The sequence below is a fragment of the Mastigoproctus giganteus genome, chromosome 4 (genome assembly GCF_048544385.1).
Source record: "Mastigoproctus giganteus isolate SK-2022 chromosome 4, ASM4854438v1, whole genome shotgun sequence".
Classification (NCBI taxonomy): domain Eukaryota; kingdom Metazoa; phylum Arthropoda; class Arachnida; order Uropygi; family Thelyphonidae; genus Mastigoproctus; species Mastigoproctus giganteus.
Window position 1 is genome coordinate 15859853 of NC_143578.1, and position 25160 is coordinate 15885012.

The 25160-nt window shown below is 36.6% G+C and overlaps 1 protein-coding gene across 3 annotated transcripts in view; it reads right to left on the minus strand.

Moving 5' to 3' along the window:
* Nucleotides 1-25160, minus strand: part of LOC150086434 (katanin-interacting protein-like) — a 351533-nt gene that overhangs the window by 143597 nt on the left and 182776 nt on the right. For all 3 annotated transcript variants that reach the window (XM_090372573.1, XM_090372572.1, XM_090372571.1), the window contains 3 exons: nt 19957-20060; nt 5442-5597; nt 1164-1284 (listed from right to left, as the gene is read on the minus strand). In XM_090372573.1, coding sequence (XP_090228699.1) covers nt 1164-1284; nt 5442-5597; nt 19957-20060 — 381 coding nt within the window. The remainder of the gene's footprint in view (nt 1-1163; nt 1285-5441; nt 5598-19956; nt 20061-25160) is intronic.

Sequence of the window (25160 nt, forward strand, 5' to 3'; positions counted from 1 at the left end):
AATAATACACGTGCCATTAAAATTTCTTGAAGGATATATACATCAATTCCAAGTCGAAATATCATTCTCTAAATTGCTTATCACAATACTGTCATTATTCCACTGAAAACAGTTTGTGAATGAACTCTTGCAGAAAGCTGTGTAACAAAAAAAAAAACCCCAATTTTTTTTTTTTTTTACAAACTAACATTACCCATATATGAATCTCCCCACTTTCTTTGGCCAGAAATTAATTCTAGGCAAAGGGGAAAAAAAAAAAAAAAGTTTCTCATCTCATCTCATTCACAAGTACTTCTTCAGTATAAGCTGTAAGAACCAAGGGGTTTTGTGAGATTATGATAGCAATATATAGCTAAATTTGAGAAAGTCAGAAGGGGATGTGAAGCACTGTAATACTAGCAATGATAGTACATGGATCCCATGGGTACTACTGGTGTTATATCACCAGTAGTTATGCACAAAGTGGTGACAAAAGTAGGCTAAAAAGTTATCACCACTTTCAACAACCATCCTGTTCACATCCAAACTGGTCTCAATACTTTTTTGTTCTGGTATTAGCAACCTCAAGATCCAGATGCACAGACATGAATCATGTGTAAGTGTTCATGTAATATGGTATGAATGCTACCCAAAGATATGGTCATGATAACATATCAGTTTACGCAGTACAGCAGTAACACTTCTGATGTCTTGATCACGTTAGTTACAATAGAATTTTAAATGTAGACACTAGCCTTTGTTATTGACCTGCGCCCATCTTAAAGTTTAAAACACCATCTAGCTGTACTAAAGGATAGCACAGATTCCTTACAGGTTTTAAAAAAAAAAAAAAAAAAGAAGTTGCATAGAAGCTTATTTCATGTTACAACATGAAAATGCTTCAATACAACTTTTTTTTTAAACTGTAACAAAATTTAAGAACAGCATTTTGCTCTTCATATATATCAGCCATAATGAAATAAGTATCTATTGCCCATCTGCAGTAGATTGCTGTGCATTTGCACATGGTAAAAGATAATTCTGTATGCCAGAAAAATTGAAGTTATCAGAGAGATTTTTAATTTTATAATCATTGGTTATTGAACAGCTCTCATAATATAAAAACATATAAACATTTATTGTTTAATAAACAAAATACAAATAATTTTCTAATTGATACATACTCAACCAATTCAGTCCCATCTGTTTCCAACACTTGAACAGAATGGACAACTTCAGCATGACCTTTGACTAGCTTTTGCCTCTTTAGCCTTTCTTCTTTCATGTAAAGGTCTAATATGTCACCTGTATTAAGATATAAATTATGTATATCAAAATGGTGGAAATTACATATTATTGACATTTATAAAAAGAAAATGAAATGACAGGATCATGGCATGTTAATGGTCCTGTTGTTAACACTGTTGTCAGGTTTACCGGTTACCACCCAACTGGTATGTTATCCGGGATTGTTGCTGCCCATATGCAGCACCCTTGCATTTTCCAATGTTAAACTTCAACTGCCACTTCAGCCCATCGGCTTAATTGATCTAGGTCTTTCTGTTGTAGTATGCCTTGATTCCTGTCAACAGTCACCTTGCCAAACTTAGAAATTAAGCTTGACAGGCCTTCATAGATATCATTAATAAATACTGTAAACAAGTAAGGGGCCCAGCATCGAACCCTGGGGACTCTACTAATAACATTAGACTGAGAAGAGCAGTGCCCATTTATAATCACCCTGTTTTCTTCCACTTAGCCATTCATTTATCTTTGACAGTAAATTGCCCTTAATGCGTCGAATGTTAATAGTTTTTTTGTAATCACAAAAAAACTCTATTAACATTCAACGTCCATTTCTCTTATCTGATTAGTGGTCATTCAAACGCATGCCAAAGACTAATCTCCTATTTATAAGATTCCGAACACACACACACACACACGGTTCGTTAGTTTCATTCCACCCTGTGAACATGACACTTGTCGAAAAGTTTTAGTCTGCTTAAGGGAGGAATTTTTAGTGCATTTTAAATTCATTGTTTTATCGTACTTTTATATCATTTTAATAGTATTTCTTTCGTATTTCGAATTCATGTTTATGACAAAATGTCTTCCTTCACTAAAGATTGCGTGGGGGTTTTGATATTTCTGTGGTCGGGTTGGAGTTCACCACTGTGATCCTGGAGTATTGGACTGCCATTGTGTCAATAGTGAGGAACACATTATGAGTTTTAAATTATGTAATCTGGTTTTAATGTATCATTTCGTAATTTATTCACATAAGGAGAATTGGTAAAGAAAAAATCCTACTCACTGAATAAAAGGTAACTCCTTGTTTATTTCTAAAATATTAATAGAACGTAGGAAAAATTTTATTCATATGTAAGCTCTCATTTATGTAATACCAGAAACATTATACATATATACATCTATATATATTTTTATTTCTTGAAAACGCCAAACATGAAAGGTATTAGAACCTACAGTATGCATGGGCTGAAGATTGAGAAAATGAAAGAAAGATACTTGTTGACATTAGATTTGAATTTTTGTAGATTGTAATTATAGCATATAGTTTACAGTATTTTTTGTTACAATACAATTCATGCTCTTAAGGCTCCACAAGGTGTACAGCAACTAAAATCCCACAAATTTATTTTGTCAAATCATTGTGTGAGGGGGGTGGGGAAACAAAGCTGGCACGTCATGTCCTTACTTTGGGATATGAGTTTTGCTCTCCTAAAATAAACATAACAGATATCCAGCACAATTTTATTGAACTACCAATTTTGTAAACATTACAAATGAAATTACACAAAAATTCAATAAACATGAGAAGATATTGATTTTTGACCATTAGGGATTTGTGAGCATGTGTCATCCTTATCTACTGCAACAGAAAGCTGCTTAAATTATTACATACTCCTAAGTAGTTTCCAGTTTTCAAAAAAAAGTCCTTTTAACAGAGAATTTTTGTGTGTCTTCTTTTGGTGGCTCATAACAGCAAACTCAAAATAAAATACATGAATTACAACCTGAAAATTCAGAATGAATGTGTTCAGGATATTTTATCATCTTTTGAGAGATACATAAAAAGTTTAATTTGTTAAAAGAGCTCAAAATCATCAATTCATAGGTTATAAGCTAGGGAAATCAACCACCTGCTGGCTAAAGGTTAAATTTCCACACATCTATTCTACAACTGTCTTTCCTCAATTTGAATTTATGTCCCCTCAGACAATTAATCTGGACAAAAGGATGAATCCCATCAGCATTGAGCTTGCTCAAACCATTCAAAGCCCAAAGCCTTATACACCTTGATCAGATCACCTCTCAGATGCCCAGACACTGTAGGGAACAATTTCAACATAGTTTATTTGGATTTTAGCACAGCATTTGACTCATTCCCTCATGACAGGTCATTGTATAAGCTGGAACATGTTGGGATTACTGGAAAAATTCTAAGATGGATTGCTGGGTGGCAGCAGGGCAGAAGGATGTGATTAATGGATATTCTTCAGATTGGTGTAACATCAGAAGTGAGATCGCACAGATTCATTCATTGAACCACTGTTGTTTCTGATTTTCATAAACAACATTTTCTAGCAGGGATAAGGAGGTGATTATCCCCTTGTATAAGGCAATGGGCAGGCAATGGACACCTTGAGTACTGTATACAGGTCTGGAGGCCTCATTTTAGGAAGGACGCAGAGCTGCTGGAACGAGTACAGAGAAGGACAACAAGATTAGTGAATGGACAAAGGGTTGCTCTTATGAAGAAAGGCTTAAGTTTTGCAAATTACAGTGTCTGGAGACTAGGCACCGGCGAGGTGATCTGATAGAGGTGTATAAGGCTTTGGGCTTTGAATGGTTTGAGCAAGCTCAATGCTGATGGGATTCATCCTTTTGTCCAGATTAATTGTCTGAGGGGACATAAATTCAAATTGAGGAAAGACAGTTGTAGAATAGATGTGTGGAAATTTAACCTTTAGCCAGCAGGTGGTTGATTGCTGGAACAAACTTCCATCTGTTGTAGAAGTTGACAGCTTAAATAAATTCAAGGCAGAACTAGACAAACATTTGGAGTGGATGGATGGGTGAATGGTAAGGGTTTTTTTTTTGGATGATGCTGTATAAGCTTGCTTTCTTGTATCATATGCCTCTACTAATGCTACATAATGCTAACATCAATGAAGGGATAAAAGGCGGGATGTCAAAATTAGCAGACAACAAAGATTGGAGGGTCATTAACGACTAGTGACTTAAACAGGCTTCAAGAATCATCAGAAGAGTGGCAGCTATGTTTTAATGAAGTAAAATGCAAGGTATTATTAACACTAGGGCAGGGGTCGGCGACCTTTTTGAGTGAAGAGCCATTTTTGATATAATTAAAAAAAAAAGAGAGAGAGAGAATCCGAAGGGCCACACTTCAGCTCAACTGGGGGGGGGGGAGATTTTTAAGAAATGGAATAGAGTGAGAAGGTTATTAAACAAATATATATTTTGAAATGGTTATTAATAATATTTCTAATTAATGTGACTTTTGCTGCCGAACTTCTTGAGCAAGTCTCTCAACATCAGGGAAGTATGCCATAATTTTAATGTTTAAGCATGCTGAGAGACTCGCATTGTTCAGACGGTTTCTTGATATATTTTTAATATAGTTCAGGTTCGAAAATATTTGCCCGCAGAAATTCCTCGAACCAAAAACTGAGAGAAGTCCAAACGCAAATATTTTCATATTTACATACGTGTCCGGTAAACTGCACCACACATCGAACACAATTTGGTCTTGCTTTTTCAACTCATCTATCAGCATCCATTTATGTAAAATTGCAAGGGCAGCCTTTTGCCTCTCCATTCCTCAATTTCAGTTTTAAGGCATTTTAGTCTTGCACTCCACATGTCCTTGATTTTTAAGTCCTCTAACTCCATTTCAAGCTTTGCTTCATGTGGGCTAAGTTAAAGAGCCGCAGTTACATGTTCAAAGAGCCACATGCAGCTCATGAGCTGCAGGTTGCCGACCCCTGCACTAGGCAAATAAAATAAAAATCTGCAGCCAGTGTCAATCCATTGCAGGATGGAGGCCTCCTCAACAAGTCATTGAGGAAAATGGACCATAATCTGTCAAAGCATCATTTTTTTAGTAATAACAATGAAATATGTACCTCTATCAGATCTACACAATCCAATTAAGAATTTTTTTGTTACCCTTTAAGAACCAATTAAAAGTTGTACCCTGCTTTTAAAAGCATCAATTTTGGGACAAAAAAGTGCAATTTATAATCAAGAAAATATGGTACCAATATCAAGACATACAAAGTTCATATTATAGATAACTGACAACAAAGTGATTAAAAGTAATACTACTATACATATTCCCCATGTGATATCAACACTTACTATGATTATAATTTGTTTTCATGATATACAATAAATATTTATTTAAAAAATGTACTAACTTTCTACACTAGCAGCTGTACCAAGTCTTCCCTTATGAGAATGTTCAAAAGCATGCAGAGAAGACCAACTATCTTCTAAACGTGAATCACTGCTGTTACGTGCTTTAGGTCTTACTTGTAAGTGAGCCGAGTTATCTCTCGAAAATGTGGAGTAACCTGCAAAGGAAAATTAACTTTTTTATTCATATTAGATTTGCAAAACTTACAAATGTCTAATATATATATTACTAAGCTTAAAATATTTGGTTTTTCCAAATATTAATAATCTTATCAGAATAATAACAATGTATATTTACAATAATTATTTTCCAAAAAAAAAAAAATTATAGTTATTAGAAATATACATTATATTCAATTATAAACACATTCAAATATTTAAAGAAGCATATATATAATTGACAAGGGGCATGATACACTTGTGAGCAATGTCACTAGAGAAAGCTTCAAATATGAATCTCATACCCCCAGCAGCAGAAGAAATGATCTGAGTTTATGACACAATGTCGAATCAACCCACTTTCCAAGTGTCATTTTGGGAAGTAGGTTTAATGAACTGGAGAGATTGAAACAATATCGGTGTGGCTATCTAGTAGGAGATAGTTGAATACTTTTTACAATAAATTCAAACATGGATAAATTATTTAAATATAAAACATTTCATCAAACATTCTCTAAGGTAGTTGTGATATCTTTTTTCATTCTCCTTTTTTGTCCAACAAACATATCACAGAATTATATTTCACTCACAATGGCATCAACATCACCAGACTCATGATGGCATTCTCCATTTGATCACACAGATAATTCTCTACCTGATCCATTTAATCTGATAGAGAATTCATGCATGAGCTCCTTTATGACATAGCTCACTAACATAAATAGCACACTTTAGCTAAGGGGTACATGCCTCTTTATGAGGATCATTTGAGAGCAGTTTTGATTTATGCATCTTTTTCTATTCTTCCTTGCTCTACAATTTATATTTCATATGCCTTTTACAAAGTTTTAATATGTTTAAATCATCTGAATAAAACAAAAGAGAAATATTCAGATGTGTTACAAAAACATTTGATAATTCATGGATATCATTCAGTTTAGTTCCTTCTAAATAAATGCTGGTGACTTCACTATTCTTTCAATTATTTGGGCATTTCAAAACCCTTTATATGTATTTGTATTTATAAGCATTATAGTATACAGAGTACAACCATGGCAGTTACCAAGAAACAACATAAGCTGCGATGGATAATGATTCAAAGTGTGCATAGTCAGCAGGAAAAAACACTTGCCGAGTACATCATTATTTGAATTTTAGATATACTGGTAGTTGTTTCATCAAAAATTTAATAACTAAGAGAGCATAGTTAATAATTATTAGTTTTTCTCTTTTTAAATATCATTATTTGCTTAAATTAATAATTAACTGCTCCTATTTTCTTCCATTTTAAGAACCAAAGATGTTCATGGTGTGTCATTTAGAGGTAATAGCAAATTTAATATAATAACCACACACACACACACACACACACACACACACACACACACACACACACACACACACACACACACACACACACACACACACACACAGTTATTATAGTAAAAAGCACAATAAGTACTATATATTGCATCAGTCTATAATTCAGATGTTATAGTAAAAGCATAGTAAGAACTATACAGATGCTGAACATGTATAAGAACACAACAGTATACAGCTAGCAATGGGCCATAAGGCCAAAATAACTTATAAAAATAAAATAGCCCATGCAGGCATACGTGGCAAATCCCTGGAAGTAAACATATAATTAGTAATAAAATATAAATATATAATACAATGATAATTATGTAGTTAACTATTGGTGTAGAGATACATTGAAAGGGACATTTATATTCATCCCTATTGTTTATATATATATATATATATATATATATATATATATATATATATATATATATATATAAACATATATTAAATATAGATTGAATACAACAAATGCCCCATAGTGCACAAAGCAGCAGCATAGGAAGCAGATATATATACAATAACTATGAAAGTTAATACATATTGAATATAACAAATGCACCATAGCACGCAAAGCAGCAGCATAGGATGCAGATGTATATATAATAACTATGAAAGTTAATGCAAAGACAGAAGTGAATTAAATATAGTGCTAATAAGTTTTTAACTTATTAATTTAAAGTTTTTAACTTATTAAGTTAAAAACTAATAAGTTTTTAACTTATTAGCACTATATTTAATATCTTATATTAAATAGAGTAGACATTCGAAAATAAGTAAAAATAATCAAAAAAGAAAAGCAAAACAAAGTATGGAAAAGGTAGTCCCTATGCAGGGCTTATAATGAAAGTTACCGTAAAATTTCTACTCTTACACAGTTTTTGACAAGTATGGAAATGCAGTCCTTTGATACATGGTCAGGTGTAGTCCCCTGATAAAATCTTGATCATGTATCAACTTTTATTTTTGCCGACATTAGATTTAATTGTATTTTTGTTCTATTTCCACTTTTTGAACTAGGGCTAAATTTATCTGCCATTATCTGATGCCAGCTACTGTTATTTTATTTGATTTTACAGGTCACTTCCTTTAAAATATTTCTTTCATGTTTCGACTATTATTCCTTTTTGGCTTTTGGCTTTCCGTGTAACTCATATTTACATCTTTATATTAATATGCATATATATAAATATACAGGGTTGCTAAAATTAAAGTATCACTATGTAGAGGGCTCTGGAGCGAGTTCTAAGACTTGTACTGAAGAGAGATTGGGACAACAGGTACAATAAAGAATGCACTTGCCATTTATTGGAGAAAAAAAAAATTACAAAATTTGTCACTGTATGGCATGTAACTATCTTAGTTACAATTATTATGCAAATAACTTACGTTATTTGCATAATCGTATAGCCAGGTGGGCAGGAGCAGCAGTGCGTAGCACACGCTTCTTGATTAGACCGGGGTTCGAGTCCGTGACCACCAAATACAGAGGATGTGGAAAGGTCAGGGAACGACCACCGCATATCCCCGGAGCAATATGGCCTTAGTTGCTAATGCTCCTAAAAACCAAATAAACAAACAAACAAGCATAATCATAAGTTATCACCACAGTGCCACTACTCAACTCTACTGTACTGTATAAAAGCAAAGCCGTCTCTTCAAAATCATACAGTAGGTGTTTGCCTGCACTACAGCAGCAATGCCAACAACATTGCAGGAAAAGGTGCTATTAGTGAAGCTATACTATCAGAACAGCAACAATGCAGCTGCAGCTATCAGAGAATGCCGGCATCAGAAGCGTATAACGCATGGACCTATGACTGTTTGTGCTGTCTGCAAAATGATTGCGAAATTTGAAGTGACAGGACATCTTGGGGTTCAGGTAGAGGTCGAAAACGAGTGGACTCCTCTCGTGTTGAAGATGTGGCTATGGCTGTCGTGGATTTATTTATCAAGTAAATCTCCATGTGGTAGCGCTAGTGTACCAGCTGTTTCTCGTGAAGTGGACATGCCGTATTCCACTGTAAGGCTATTAATACGTCAAGTGTTGCGGTACTATCCTTACAAGATGCACATGCTACAACAGCTAAAGCATGGTGATGCAGATATTTGTTTCACATACACACTTCAGTTTCTGGCACGAATGAGAGTGGATATCACTTGGCCATGGAACATCCTTTGGAGTGATGAAGCCCACTTCTGCTTAAATGGACAAGTGAATACGCACAACTGTCGCATTTGGGCAACAGAAAACCCTTGAGTTATCCAAGAGGTCCCGTTGCATTCTCCAAAAGTGACAGTGTGGTGTGGATTTACGGCCACATTCATGACTGGGCCATATTTTTTTGAACAGATAGCACCGACTGGACTCCGAACCTGTTCCGTCACTGGACAGCGATATTATGAAATGTTGGCAAATTTCACAATACCAGGGCTGCAACAATGTGGGTGCCTTCAGGATACCATATTCATGCAAGATGGTGTGCCACCCCACATCTACCGTTGTGTCCAAAGATTGCTAAGGCAACATTTTACACACGAACGAGTCACCAGCCATTGTTTCCAGACATCTTGGCCAGCCCGATCACAGGACCTCATCCCATGAGACTTCTGGTTGTGGGGTTTTTTGAAGAACCAGGTATGTCGCGAAGGATGTCAAACTCTGGCAGATCTGAAGGACAGCATTAGATGTCTTGTGCTGGCTATTCCAGTTGACATGTTACATTCTGCTGTAGAAAATGTTGTTCTTCGAATGGAAACTGTTGTTGACCAAAATGGAGGACACATTGAACAATTGTAGTGCTGTTCAAGTGATCAGTATTGCCACAGCGCCATATAGTGACAAATTTTGTAACTATTTTTTTTTTTTTTAAACATAGAATTAACGGCAAGCGTATTCTTTATTGTACCTGTTGTCCAAATTTCTCTTCTGTACGAGCCTTAGAACTTGTTCCAGAGCCCTCTACATAGAGATACTTTAATTTTAACAACCGTGTATGTATGTATGTGTATATACATATATAATCATCAAGAATAATACAATAGAGAAGTTATATGCTATAGGGGGAAGATAATTAAGAATTAGATTAAATAAGATTAGATAAGACAGAGTTACAATAACGTGAATTATGGATCAAGGTCACTGCTATCACAAAAGTACCCTACAGCCATAATGTATATACAAAATATTACTAGTATAAAATACATTAAATAGATGTTTATGCATGGAAATGAACTAATGAAAATACGGTGTACCCTGGTAGCGATATATGTTGTGAACGAAGGTGGGAAGAAAGGAACCGGAAAAATAATTGTAACGATAGAAAAGTAAACCAAAAGAATATTTTTGAAGAGACGAGCTAGGTGGAGATAGCATTGCAGAGTCTTTCATAATTTTTGTGTCTTCATCAGAGGTCATCCACCAAAATCATGAAAAAGACAGCAATGCTCTTACTTCTGTTTCCGACATGTTCTGTATGTCAAAGTACACGTGCAAAAGTCCACGTGGTAATATCAATTTTAAAGTTTTGAATAAAATTATGAATAAAATTTGAATAACGTTATACCAAGTTTGCAATTACATAATGTGTTAATAAGTTATAGCATACAGAACATGGATGACCTTACAGAAGTAAGTGGAACGCTATGAAAGTAGAAAAGGCAAAGACAAAGGCAAGGAAAATCCGAATGACAAGAACTTACCGCTACATGCCGGACTGACAGAAAAGACTGTGTCAGTGGGTTGCCAGTGTATATATGCATGTGTACGCTAGCGGCACCTAGCGTTAGACAAATTTTGGTGTGTGTTTTTTGAAATAACATGGACGGTGAAGCTATGCCAGGTTAAGTACATGATGCTCAAACTGCCCAGGATAGTTAAGAAATATAATAGCTGACAAAGTAGCGATAGAAGGCAGCTAAACTTTGTTTAAGGCGAAAAATAGGTTGGGTAAAGTTAGAAAAATAGAGCCCTGATTTCGCGTTCGGTAAACTAATGGCTCACAGGGCATAAGATGTAGAGGCTAGTAAAGTGGAAAGATGATTATGGTAGAAATAGGTAGTTGGGCTAGGGTAGTTCGGGGTTGCAAACCCGTTCCTATAGTTAAGACACAGAACGAATGTCTGGGAGCCGTGCATCATGTATTTAAGGTCAGTTGTGTACAAAGTGGCAAAATGTAATATAGTTAAGTTAGAATATAATATAATTAAATATAAATAAAGTTAAGTATGAACATAATTACAAGATAATTACAAGATAAATACACTGTAATGGGCCAATTGGTAGGTACGAGTTTTCCAGACTGTAAGACACCACAGAGGCCTAGTGTATTGTATTTACACTATATATATACTTGATGTGTATGGGATTAATTATATGTCGATAATGCTATTTATATTAATATCTTTTAGACTCTTGTGCCTTAATATGTTAAGGGCTTTACTGATATGATGGCACAGATATGCTATAGGAAAAAGGTTGTTCTTGAGTTTCTTGTATAATATCCTGATGTTATCAATGGCTGTTTCATTATTGCTGCATATGGTTGCTATTCTGATGCATTGTGCTAGAATAACATTGGCATGTACTTTTTTGGAAATATTTGAATTCCATTGTGTAAGGTTGACTATGCTAAAGTTGAAAGCTTCATGTTTGTTGTACAGGTTGATGGAGGCTATGTCACGTGTTACAAATTAACACGTGACACAGAAGCCTATGATAGCTACAAGTTGATCTGCAACCAAGTTACAAAGGAGGTTAGGCAGGCGAAGGCAGATTACGAGAAATCCTTGGCAAAAGATGCTAAGAAAAACAGCAAGGATTTCTTTACTTATATAAACTCTAAAAGGAAGGGGATGAATCTGATTGGTCCACTTGACATCGATGGTTCGACTGTTGATGATCCTGCTCAGATAGCAAACTGAATGAGTATTTTGCATCTACATTCACACGTGAGGAATTATTAAGGTTTGAAAATGGCAGAAGATTATCAAATTGTAGCAGGGTACTTAATGATTTTGTAATAACTGAGAGCAAAGTGGAAGAGAAACTGTTGAAGTTAAACGTAAGAAAAGCACCTGGGGTGGATGGAATCTATCCAGTTATATTAAAGGAGGCAGCAAAGGAAGTAAGTAAACACTTAGACATAATTATGAGAGCATCCTTGGACTCGGGGGATGTCCCCACGGACTGGAGATGTGCAAATGTATCCCCAATTCACAAAGGGGGATCGAAGGGTGACATGGGTAATTACAGACCAGTTAGTTTAACTTCTGTTCCGGGTAAAATAATGGAGTGCTGGTTAAAGATGCATTGCAGGATCATCTAGACAAGACTGCAGCAATAATTCAGACACAGCATGGGTTTGTTAAGGGAAAGTCTTGTCTGACAAATTTGATAGAATATTATGATGTGGTTACAAAGGAACTGGATGCAAAAAATAATTTTGATATCATATATTTGGATTTCAGGAAAGCTTTTGACACTGTTGCGCATGGAAGACTATTGTACAAATTGGAACAGAATGGTATTAAGGGTAAGTTGCTACAATGGATAAAAGGATGGTTAAGTGCGAGAAGACAGAGGGTGGTAATCAATGGGTGCTGCTCTTCTTGGACTAATGTTATTAGTGGAGTCCCACAGGGTTCGGTGTTGGGTCCACTGTTGTTTTGTATATTTATCAATGATATTGATGAAGGTATATCAGGCTTAGTGTCGAAGTTTGCAGATGATACAAAGGTTGGCAGGGTTGTTAATGACAGTAATGGCAGTGTGCTACTGCAACAGGATCTAGATAATTTGGGCAGATGGGCTAAGAAGTGGCAACTGAAGTTTAACCTTGACAAATGCAAAGTACTGCATATGGGTAGAAGTAACCCCAGAGAAACGTACCAACTGTGTGGTACTACACTTAAGGTGGTAGAAAATGAAAAAGACCTGGGAGTAATTGTGCAGGCAGATATGAAGTTTTCTGAGCAATGCAGACAGGCTGCCAGGGCAGGTCATGGGGTTTTGTCAATGATATATAGGAATTTTGCTAGCAGGGAAAAGGAGGTGATTATCCCTCTGTATAAGGCAATGGTCAGGCCACGCCTTGAGTACTGCGTAAAGGTCTGGAGGCCTCATTTTAGGAAGGATGTAGATTTACTTGAGCATGTACAGAGAAGGGCAACAAGATTGGTGAGGGGAATGAAGGGATCCTCTTATCAAGAGAGGCTTAAGTTCTGCAAATTGCAGTGGCTGGAGACTAGGCACCTGCGCGGTGATCTGATTGAGGTGTATAAGGCCTTGAATGGGTTCAGCACGCTGAATTCTGATGGGATCCTTCCACTTGTTCAGATTACGAACCTAAGGGGGCATAAATTCAAATTAAGAAAAGACAGATGTAGATTAGATGTGCGGAAATTTGCCTTTAGCCAGTGGGTGGTTAATTGCTGGAACAAACTTCCATCTGTCATTGTGGAAGTTGATAGGATGAATAAATTTAAGGAGGAACTGGACAGGCATTTGGAGGGAATGGTGTGATTTTTTTTTTTTTTTTTTTTTTTTGGCTGATGCTGCATAAGCTCATACATTTGCTTTCTTGCATCACATGCCACTACTACTACTACTACTATTCTTTAACTTAATGTCTAGATCCAAGAAATGGGCTGCAGTATCAAAGTTGTTTGATTTTTCCAGTACGAGTTCGTTGGGGTACAAGTGTCCATAATCCTTGATGAAATTTGGGCAGTTGATCACTATGAGGTCATCTATATATCTATATAGGATAAGGTCCTGTGAAAATGAGGTCTCTGACCAATATAGATATAGGTTGGCTATTATGCATGAGGCTGGGCTGCCCATAGGTGTTCCATTGGTTTGTTGATACATTATTACCGTCATATATAAAATGCAATGCTATCTCCACCTAGGTCGTCTCTTCAAAAATATTCTTTTGGTTTACTTTTCTATCGTTACAATTATTTTTCCGGTTCCTTTCTTCCCACCTTCGTTCACAACATATATCGCTACCAGGTTACACCGTATTTTCATTAGTTCATTTCCATGCATAAACATCTACTTAATGTATTTTATACTATTAATATTTTATATATACATATAATACATACATACATACACGTACTTAACTTATTTATACATTATTACTTATAAAATTATGGTACTATTTGGGAGCATAGGTCTTAGTGACCCCAACCAACCAAGTAGTTATACATAAATCTAGCCCTGGTATGGATAGCCTTATATATAAAAATATATAACTTAGATACATTTAAAAACAACAAATTAATGTAAATTTAAAGAAAATTGGGAAAAAATTAGCAAAAGTTAGTGAAAATTAACATTCTCCCTCATGGCCATACCTCTGCTACTTCCTCAGGGGCTTTGAGCAGACATATAGCCATACTAGAGGAATGCATTATACATACCCATTTCTGTAATCTCTATACCAGTTTTGCTAGGTTAACTTTAGTTAATTACTCTGTGAATAATTTGGAATAATGTACCCATAGGGCTTTGAATCTCCTATCACAGTTTGCTGTCATATATGTAAACCAAACTGTTTATTTAAAATTCAGTACATATATAAAAATTTACCCTCATTATTCCAAATTATTCACTGAGTAATTATTTAAAGTTAACATAGCAAAACTGGTATAAAGATTACAGAAACAGATATTTATAATACATTCCTCTAGTATGGCTATATATCTGCTCAAAGCCCCTGAGGAAGTAGCAGAAGTATAGCCATGAGGGAGAATGTTAATTTTCACTAACTTTTGTTAATTTTTTTCCAATTTTCTTTAAATTTATATTAATTTGTTGTTTTTAAATGTATTTAAGTAATATATTTTTATATAACTAGGGGGTTGGTTGGGGTCACTACAAATCTATGCTCCCAAGTAGTACCATAATTTAATAAGTAATAATGTATAAATAAGTTAAGTACGTATATAACCCATGCATGTTTAATGGTCACAGGACAATAGCATTAACGTAGGAGCCAATACCCTCATTTACACTATTCAATATTTAAATAAAATTGTCAACAGACATAATTACTAATATATATATATATATATATATATATATAGAGAGAGAGAGAGAGAGAGAGAAGAGAGAGAGAGAAAGACCATAAATAACAGACTAATTCACTAATAAAATAAAATCTTTATTTCATTTTATTAGTGAATATAAATGAAATTCAGTACAGGTAACCCTCTTATAACACTCCCACTCAACCATCCTTTTATCCACTGTAGCAACTTACCCTTAACACCATTCTGCTCCAATTTGTACAATAGTCTTCGATGCACAACAGTGTCAAAATCTTTCCTGAAATCCAAATATATGATATCAAAATTATTTTTTGCATCCAGTTCCTTTGTAACCACATCATAATATCCTATCAAATTTGTCAGACAAGACTTACCCGTAACAAACCCATGCTGTCTGAATTATTGCTGCAGTCTTGTCTAGATGATCCAGCAATGCATCTTTAATCAGTGACTCCATTATTTTACCTGGAACAGAAGTTAAACTAACTGGTCTGTAATTACTGATGTCGCCCTTCGATCCCCCTTTGTGAATTGGGGATACATTTGCACATCTCCAGTCCGTGGGGACCTCCCCTGAGTCCAAGGATGCTCTCATAATTATGGCTAAGGATTTGCTTAGTTGCTTTGCTGCCTCCTTTAATATAACTGGATAGATCCCATCCACCCCAGGTGCCTTTCTTATGTTTAGCTTCAACAATTTCTCCTCCACTTTGCTCTCAGTTATTCCAAAATCATTAAGCACCCTGCTACAATTTGATAACCTTCTGCCATTTTCAAACCTTAATAACTCCTCATGTGTAGAATGTAGATGCAAAATACTCATTCAGTTTGTTTCCTATCTGAGCAGGATCATCAACAGCCGAACCATCGATATCCAGTGGACCAATCAGAGTCATCCCCTTCCTTTTAGAGTTTATATAAGTAAAGAAATCCTTGCTGTTTTTCCTCAGCATCTTTTGCCAAAGATTTCTTGCAATCTGCCTTCACTTGCCTAACCTCCTTTGTGACCTGATTACAGACTAGCTGATATCTGCCATAGGCTTCTGAGTCGCTTGATAATTTATATGCATCCCATGCATTTTTCCTTCTCTGTCACGAGTCTCATTAGTTCATTTGATAACCATTTAGGCCTAAACCTTGAACAATATTTCTTAATAGGTATCAAACTTTTAGTAGCATCCACGATTAATTCCTTGAATGCTTCCCACTTAGAATTTACTGTTGGTAACATCATCAGTTAATCCCACTGTACAGAATTTAAAAACTGTCTGAGACCACTGTACTCACCTTTACGAAAGCAAAAACCCTTTCCTTTACCCCTGATGGTAATTATATCTTTAAGTAAATCCCACATCAGTACACTGTGATCACTGCCACCTAGTGGTTCTTTTATATGCAAATTCTTAATACACAATTGATCACTGCTGATAACCAGATCAAGAGTATTACCCTCTCTGGTTGCCTCTCGAACATGCTGCTGCAGAAAACAATCATCCAATAAATCCACAAATCTTACTAGTGTGTGAGCGACCAACCCACAAGTTCCAGTCAATAGCTGGGATGTTAAAATCCCCCATTATAAGACATTCTGATTTACTAGCCCACTCTATTTCTCTGTACAATTGTTCATTGCACTCATTAGAGTCATTAGGCCTATAACACACTCCTACTCTTATTTTTGCTTTCGCAGTGCTTATGTCACACCAAACTGACTCAACATTGCACCGTTCATCTATATCAACTGGATGCACTTCTTTTGATTTTATGTTTTTCTTAATTAACAGCATAACACGTCCTCCCTCCCTATCCTGTCTATACTTTCTGTACCCATTGTACTCCCCAAATTCCAGTTCTGCATTCCTTATATCTGTGTGACACCACGTCTCTGCTATTCCAACAATATTCGCCTTTGATGTCTTGACTAACACTTCAAATTCATCAAGTTTATTTACTATACTTCTAGCATTGGTATACATGCAAGTACACATGTTCCTATTCTTATTATTAGTTACCCTAACACATTCCATATACCCACCTGTTTCATGAAGATTGCCAGAAACCCCCAGCACCCCTCGCTCCAGGCCGCTACTTATTCTAATAGAAGTTGTGCAAGAATCACCTTCACCTCTGCCTGCGGTTACTTTTAACCTTTTAGTCTGTGAATCCCCCCACACTAGCAGTTTTCCGATCCACCTAACACTGCCTCGATAGTATCAGCAAATATTCTTGCACCCTTTCTATTTAAGTGTCTCCCATCCCTGTAGAAGCAGTCTCTACTGTTAACAAGCACAGACCAGGCTGAAAAAAATTTTACCCCTTGAGCCTTGCACATTTCCTCCAGGGCCGAATTGATTGACAAGGCTCTCATCATGTACTCCCTCCTATTGTGTCTGGGCAGAATTGCAGACACTTTCAAATTTAACCCTGACTCGCAACTTTTTTGCAACATTGACCTGTACTTGTTAAGTAAATCTGCAGATCTCCTACTTGTAATGTCATTGGTGCCAACGTGCACAACAATATCACCTTTTGTGCCCTTAAAAGATGACATATGCTGTACAACGTCATCAACTTTTGCCCCTGGCAGACATACCCTGGTCCTGTTCCATCTATCCTTTTTACACAATATATTCCCCGTCTCCCTGACAATAGAGTCACCAACAATAACTAGTTCCTTTGGGACCAGCGCATTCTGCCTTGGAGATTGCCGCTGTGTTGCCTGATGCCCAGGAGTGAGCTCTAGCATTGAGTTGGGCAGCTGAGAGCTTGACGGGCCTCTCATATTAATTTCTTCGAGGGCATCTACCCTACACCTCAAGCTCTCATAGACGCCCAGTAGAATGCTGAGTTGATGCCTAATTTCTAGACACTCTCTGCACCTGGCACACACAAAGACATCCTTCTTGGCTAGATCATGTTCTGTTCCAGAGAGTTCGGCAAACATTTCACAAGTTGCACATTTTTTTAGGCTGTGATGCGTTGGAGAATTGCGCCCCTCAGTTCTCCCCCGAGTCACAGCACTCCTGCCACTTTGTGCCCGTTGCTTTGCTGCTCTAGTCTGGGGCATGATATTTTAAATTAAATAGATCAATAAATTTAATTAATTAATTGTCAATACTATGCTATCTAATAGAATCCTAAATGCAGTGATGCGTATTACGCTATACAATTATACATTAGAGCTGGCTAGTTACCACAATTAAAAATTTGAATTCCCTACTACTCTATACAAAAACAATGGCTGCAAGATTCGAACGAAATAATGGTTTTACGTATATTAAGTAGTAATCTACAAAAACTCTAGGCGCCTCCGTAGCCAGGTGGGAAGGAGCAGCAGTGCGTAGCACATGCTTCTTGATTAGACCGGGGTTCGAGTCCGTCACCACCAAATACGGAGTATGCGGAAAGGTCAAGGAATGACCACCGCATATCCCGGAGCAATATGGCCTTAGTTGCTAATGCTCCTAAAAACCAAATAACAAACAAACAAACAATAACAAAAACTCTATCTAAATTAAAAATAAAAATAACCAGCGTAACAATAACTATAAGACTACGTATAAAGTACAATATAAAATAACAATTAGATAAATAAAAAGGCAAACACTTATCGCTTTTTCGGAGCCTATAATCCACAGCTGTAATTTTTAAAGAGAGTCAGTGCCCTCTATTAATTAATTACCCACTCAACCATGAGTGGGTAATTAATGGGTGCTGCTTTTCGTGGACTAATGTTATTAGTGGAGTCCCACAGGGTTTGGTGTTGGGTCCTCTGTTTTGTATATTTATCAATGATATTGATGAAGGTATATCAGGCTTAGTGTCAAAGTTTGCAGATAATACAAAGGTTGGCAGGGTTGTTAATGACAGTAATGATAGTGTGCTACTGCAACAGGATCTAGATAATTTGGGCAGATGGGCTAAGAAGTGGCAACTGAAGTTTAACCTTGACAAATGCAAAGTACTGCATATGGGTAGAAGTAACCCCAGAGAAACGTACCAACTGTGTGATACTACACTTAAAGGTGGTAGAAAATTAAAAAAACCTGGGAGTAATTGTGCAGTCAGATATGAAGTTTTCTGAGCAATGCAGACAGGCTGCCAAGGCAGATTATGGGGTTTTTTCGATGATATATAGGAATTTTGCTAGCAGGGAAAAGGAGATGATTGTCCCTCTGTATAAGGCAATGGTCAGGCCACGCCTTGAGTACTGCATACAGGTCTGGAGGCCTCATTTTAGGAAGGATGTAGATTTGCTTGAACGTGTACAGAGAAGGGCAACAAGATTGGTGAGGGGAATGAAGGGATCCTCTTACCAAGAGAGGCTTAAGTTCTGCAAATTGCAGTGGCTGGAGACTAGGCACCTGTGCGGTGATCTGATTGAGGTGTATAAGTCCTTGAATGGGTTGAGCACGCTGAATTCTGATGGGATCCTTCCACTTGTTCAGATTACAAACCTAAGGGGGCATAAATTCAAATTAAGAAAAGACAGATGTAGAATAGATGTGCGGAAATTTGCCTTTAGCCAATGGGTGGTTAATTGCTGGAACAAACTTCCATCTGTCATTGTGGAAGTTGATAGATTAAGGAGGAACTGGACAGGCATTTGGAGGGGATGGTGTGATTTTTTTTTTTTTTTGGCTGATGCTGCATAAGCTCATACACCTGCTTTCTTGCATCACATGCCACTACTACTACTACTCCATCTTAAAACAATAGTTGTTATATTAACACAAAATACTACTGAAAAAAAAATTAAAAATATAAATCAGAAATATCATATACATGAATAGAATAAATTCTGAATGCTGGAAAATGAAAAAATACAAAGATAAGCAATGCCACATTTATTGAAAGAAACAATGTGAATTAAATATCTATAAATAAAAATGACCATTAATCACTCAGTATGTCATTCACAGCATATTAACTTACCTGCACTTGGGACTGCAGATTTAACAGCACGACGGCCATATCTGGCAGAGCCTTCTTTATCTCTTTTTGGTTCATTTTCCAATAAATTTAAAAGATTTTCTTCTCTAGTAAATTAACAAAAAAAAAAAAAAAAAAAAAAGGCAAATGAAATAGATAAAAGAATTAATGCATCAGTCCTGTATTAGTAAATCTCTGAAGTTGGAAAATGGCATCATTTTCATTAAATCTCATATTTCACCAACTTTGGTGATTTACTATGTACAGAACTGATTCATTGCACTAACTAGTATGTCTAGTAAATTCCGTGGTCTGACAGAATGACTGACTTTAGTCCTAAATTTTATTTTAATATTAATAATAGATAAAAATTACCAACTCTTAATTATTTAACTATTACAAAATGCATATGTTACATATAAAATGGAATCAAATTATAGCTAATATTTTTATAGATTTTGTCAGAAGTTAAAGTACCACAGAGAAAAACTGACTCAACTCAATTAAGCAGCCCACTGGACCTTCTATCCATTCTCTTCAACTATACTCATTCCCAGTCACTGCACAGGTCAACTGTCCCCCTTCTCCCCACGACCCATCCACTGCAATTTGCAGCCAGCCCATTAATTACTAACAGGTTCCAGGTGTAAACCAAAAGGAGAAAGACAATTATAATGCTTTTAATACAACTGCACCACACAATTCTAGAAAGACACAAAAGTAATTACAGATCTGTAAGCTTTACTTCATTTCAATGAAAAACAATGGAGTCAGTGATTAAAGAAGTAATGCAGGATCACCTTGACAGGAATGCAGTCAAATGTCAATCATAGCATGGATTTGTTAAGGACAGATCTTGTCTGAGAAATTTAATTAGTTACAATGACATAAAAAAGTAACCAGATGCAAAAAAAAAACAAAAAACATTGACATCAATATGTACAGTAGACTGTCGAAATAATGGCGCCCCAAATAATGGCACATTGAGACCGGATGTAAACATACAGTGCAGATGTCTTGCAGTGCCGAAAAAAAGAAAACGGCAAGTCATGTGATTACTGTGTTTATTTACATTCGCCATTTTCAAAGTGAATTCTGTACTGATATCACGGATTATACCACTCTTTTACATTCATTTTAAATTAAAAACCCCTCATTATGGTTCCTAAAGTAAACCTCATACAGAGAAGAAAAGAAGAACAACATTAACGCTTAGTGACAAACTTGATATAATCCAAACTATTACATTAGGGTCACCCAGAATATTAATTCACATACCCATGTGTATTGTGTCTGTAAATTGTGTGTTCTCTGCTCGATTTGCCTGTTTTGCTGGATGAAAACCCCAATTTCTGGGGGAAAAACCTTGCTATCTATACCCGAGATCCAGTAACTCAGCCACGGAGTGAAAAAAAGCCTATAAAAGTTCCTCACATCATCGACGGGATTCAAACCCAGGCCTTTTCCACCCATCCGGGGAGGATGGTGACAATACCATTGTGCTACCCACACAGACTAAACTTGATAAAATAAAGAAAGTAGAACGAGGCATAAGCAGGAGTGTATTAATGGCAGAATATAACACTGAATCGTCAGCATGTTTATGTTTTTTTTTTTATGTGCAGTTCATAAAATTGCATTCTTAATCTCTATTTATTATTTAGTCTCGTTATTTCTGCATTAAATATATTAAAAATAAAACTTTCTAGATAACGGAAAAATCAAAATAATGGCAGCTTGAATCCCCGAAGTGCTGTTATTCTGAAAGTCTACCGTACTTAGATTTCAATAAAGATTTAGATTCTGTTCCACATGAAAGACTACTGTACAAACTGGAACAGTTTGTACAGTAGTCTTTCATGTGTCCCAACAATCAACTACCCACTGGCTGAATGCAAACTCCTGCACAACTATCCCGCAACCATCCTTCAACTTGAATTTATGCCCCCTCATACGTGTATTTCACAGGAGGAAGAATATCATCAACATTCAGCTTACTCAATCCATTCAAGGCCTTACATACCTCAATTATATCTTCCCGCAGGAGCCCAGTCTCCGGACGCTGCAATTTTGCAGAACTGAAGACTTACTTGGTAAGAGCACCATTTTATTCCTTTCTCTGCACCCTCCAGTAGATCTAAATCCTTTCTAAAATGAGACCTCCGACTTGTATGCAGTACTCAAGATGCAATCTAACCATAACCTTGTACAAAGAGATAATCACCTCCTTATCTCTTTGTACAAAGAGATAAAAAGAGATAATCACCTCCTTATCCATTTATCAGTGCTAGTAAAATTTCTGTATATCATTAACAAAATACAGTGAGCTATTCTAGCTGCCTGTCTGCACTACTCAGAGAATTTCAGATCTGACTGCACAATTACTCACAGGTACTTTTCATTTTCCATTACGCTGAATGTACTACCACACAGTTAGTATGTTACGTTCAGATTAGTACTACCCATACACAGTAAATCGCATTTGCCATTTCTCAACCAATCTGCCTAATTTTCCTAGACAAGATCTCACCTTAAAAAAACTCATGCTGATGCTGAAATATAACTGCATGCCTGTCTAGATGGTGCTGCATTACTTCTTTAACAACTGACTCCATTATTTTTCCCAGAACAGAGGTTAACAGGTCTGTAACTATTTGTGTCACTCACCCTTTGTGAAATGGGGATACACTTTCACATCTCCAGTACATCTCAGAACTTCACCTGAATCAAGAGATACTTTAATAATTATGGCTAAGGGTATGATTTCCTCCTTTACTACCTCCCTTAATATAATTGGATGAATTACATCCTTCTCCAGGTGCCTTTTTTATGTTTAGATTCAAAATTTCTCTTCCCTTGCAGTTTTCACAAAATAATTTAGCTACCAGTTCATTTGATAAATGTGTGGCATCCCCTTCCATAGAGAACTCCACATGTGTGAATGTAGATGAAAAATACCTATTCAGCTTGTAAGAAACCTTAGCAGGATCATCAACAGTTAAACCATGATAAAAGTAGTCCAATGGGATTCATCCCCTTCCTTTTACTGTTAATGTGAGCATAGAAGTCTTTGCCATTGTTTTTTGCATTCTTTGCTGGAGAATTCTCATAATCAGACTTAGCTTGCCGAACCTCTTTTGTAACTTGATAACAGACTAATTTATATATACCATAGGCTTCTGTATCACACGATAAACTATATGCATCCAGCATATTTTAATTCCGTTAGGATTGTCACAGACATTCTCTCAGATAGACCAGACAAGTTTGTGCTTGCTACCTGGGAGTCTAAAACACTGATGGAACAGATATTCGGGTGACACTCAGTCAAGTGGACCCAATTTCGGCAAACCCTGGACGATCTATGACAGCCAAATCCTCTGCTTGTACCTTCACGATACTGGGACTGTTAGTAATCTTGGGTATAACACCCATTTGCAAGCACACTGTGGGTGACCACAGAGGTGTGAACCAACATAAACAGGGCTTGAGGTGTGGCATCCACACCATATGGAGGAATGCCGCCCCTCTGTGTTACCAGGCAATACAAGGCGGTAGATGCCTCTCCTCAACCGGTGCAATACCACCACTTTGCTTATTGGAGGCTTGAAGTGGTGGGACCATGTTTAGTCTCCAGAGCTAAGTTCCAGTCAGCCCTTCCCCATTTCTTCCATCATGCACTATGACTGATGTCTTTTGAGATTATGATGAACATCGTGGCGAGATCCAATATTCCTTACATTTCGAGGGTACAGCTCTAAAACGGTGTTCGCAGGCCGGCCACTAGTTAGTACACCGGACGGAACCTGTTGGTAACTCTCTAGAAGGCTTCCAGATCAACTAGTTTATAACCTTGCTACCTCTACTCTGCCAGATAGCGACTGGAGGGAACACAAGTAGTGTGTATGCAGGGAGTATTGTCGAAGCCATGTTATGTCAAGGATCTGGGTATATTCTTACCATGTGTATGCCATATCCAAAAATTTCATTACTTCATGCAGCATGTCCACCCCCCCCTTTTTTTCTTACTATTGAATACACCATGAATTGTCAAACTAATAGAACAAGCTTATCTGCGAAAAGATCTAAACCTCCCAAGCACTTCCTAATTCATTTCACAAATATACTTGGTCTCAATTCTAATCTCACCGATGTCCATTTCCACTTGAAGTCTGCCAAACTCCATGTACTTTTTCTGACAGAATCACAGTTATCGGTTGATTCAACTACTGCTCATCTCAGATGCCCAAATTATTCGCTGTATGATTCCTTTCGCCTCAAAGGTGGTACTTGTGCATACGTCCATTTCGATATTCCCTATCAGAGACTTTGTAATTTGGAATCTCCTCTTTTCGATCTTCTCTGGCTTAAAATCTCTCTACCTCATTCTGTCAAATTCATCTGTTGTCTCTACCGTTCTCCCAACTCCACTAATCACTTTGACTTCCTGTCTTTGCAACTTGACTTTCTCCAGTCCAACTTTCCTAACAGTGAGGTAATTTCCTTGGTGATTTTTAATGTTCACAACTCCAATTGGCTTCAATTTTCTAGTCACACAGACCCAGCTGGTCAAGATGCTGAGGCTTTTGCAATTACTAATGACCTTGCACAGATTGTTCATTTACCTACAAGAATACCGAACAATCCTAACCATACAGCCAATACGCTTGATCTTTTTCTCACAGACAACCCTTCTAAGTACACGGTCGAAGTGAGTGGTCCTTTAGGCACCTCAGTTCACAACTTGGTGATTGTCTCTTCTCCAATGGAACCTTTATCACATGGCTATTCCCAACCTTGTGTTGTTTGGCATTACAAGAATGCAAAATGGGATGACCTGCGAGACTTCTTTTCTTTTCTTCTTTTCCTTGGTCGGATTACTGTTTCAAAACTTCTGATGTCAATGTTTTCTCAGATCGTGTCAGTGAAATTATTCTTGTAGGAATGGAATCCTTTATTCCACACTCCACTTTAAAGTCTCATCCTTTATCTAAACCATGGTTTTCCAATAAATGTGCTAAGGCTGTTCAAGAGAAGAATGTTGCATATCGTAATTGGCTTGTTTCCAATTCTTCAGTTTCATTTTCTGCCTACACTAAAGCTTGCAACAATTGTAAAGCAGTTATTAATCAGTCCAAACTAGATTTTGAACAGACTAAGAGTAGAAAACTTGCTTCTTGCCCTAATGGTAGCCAAGCATTTTGGTC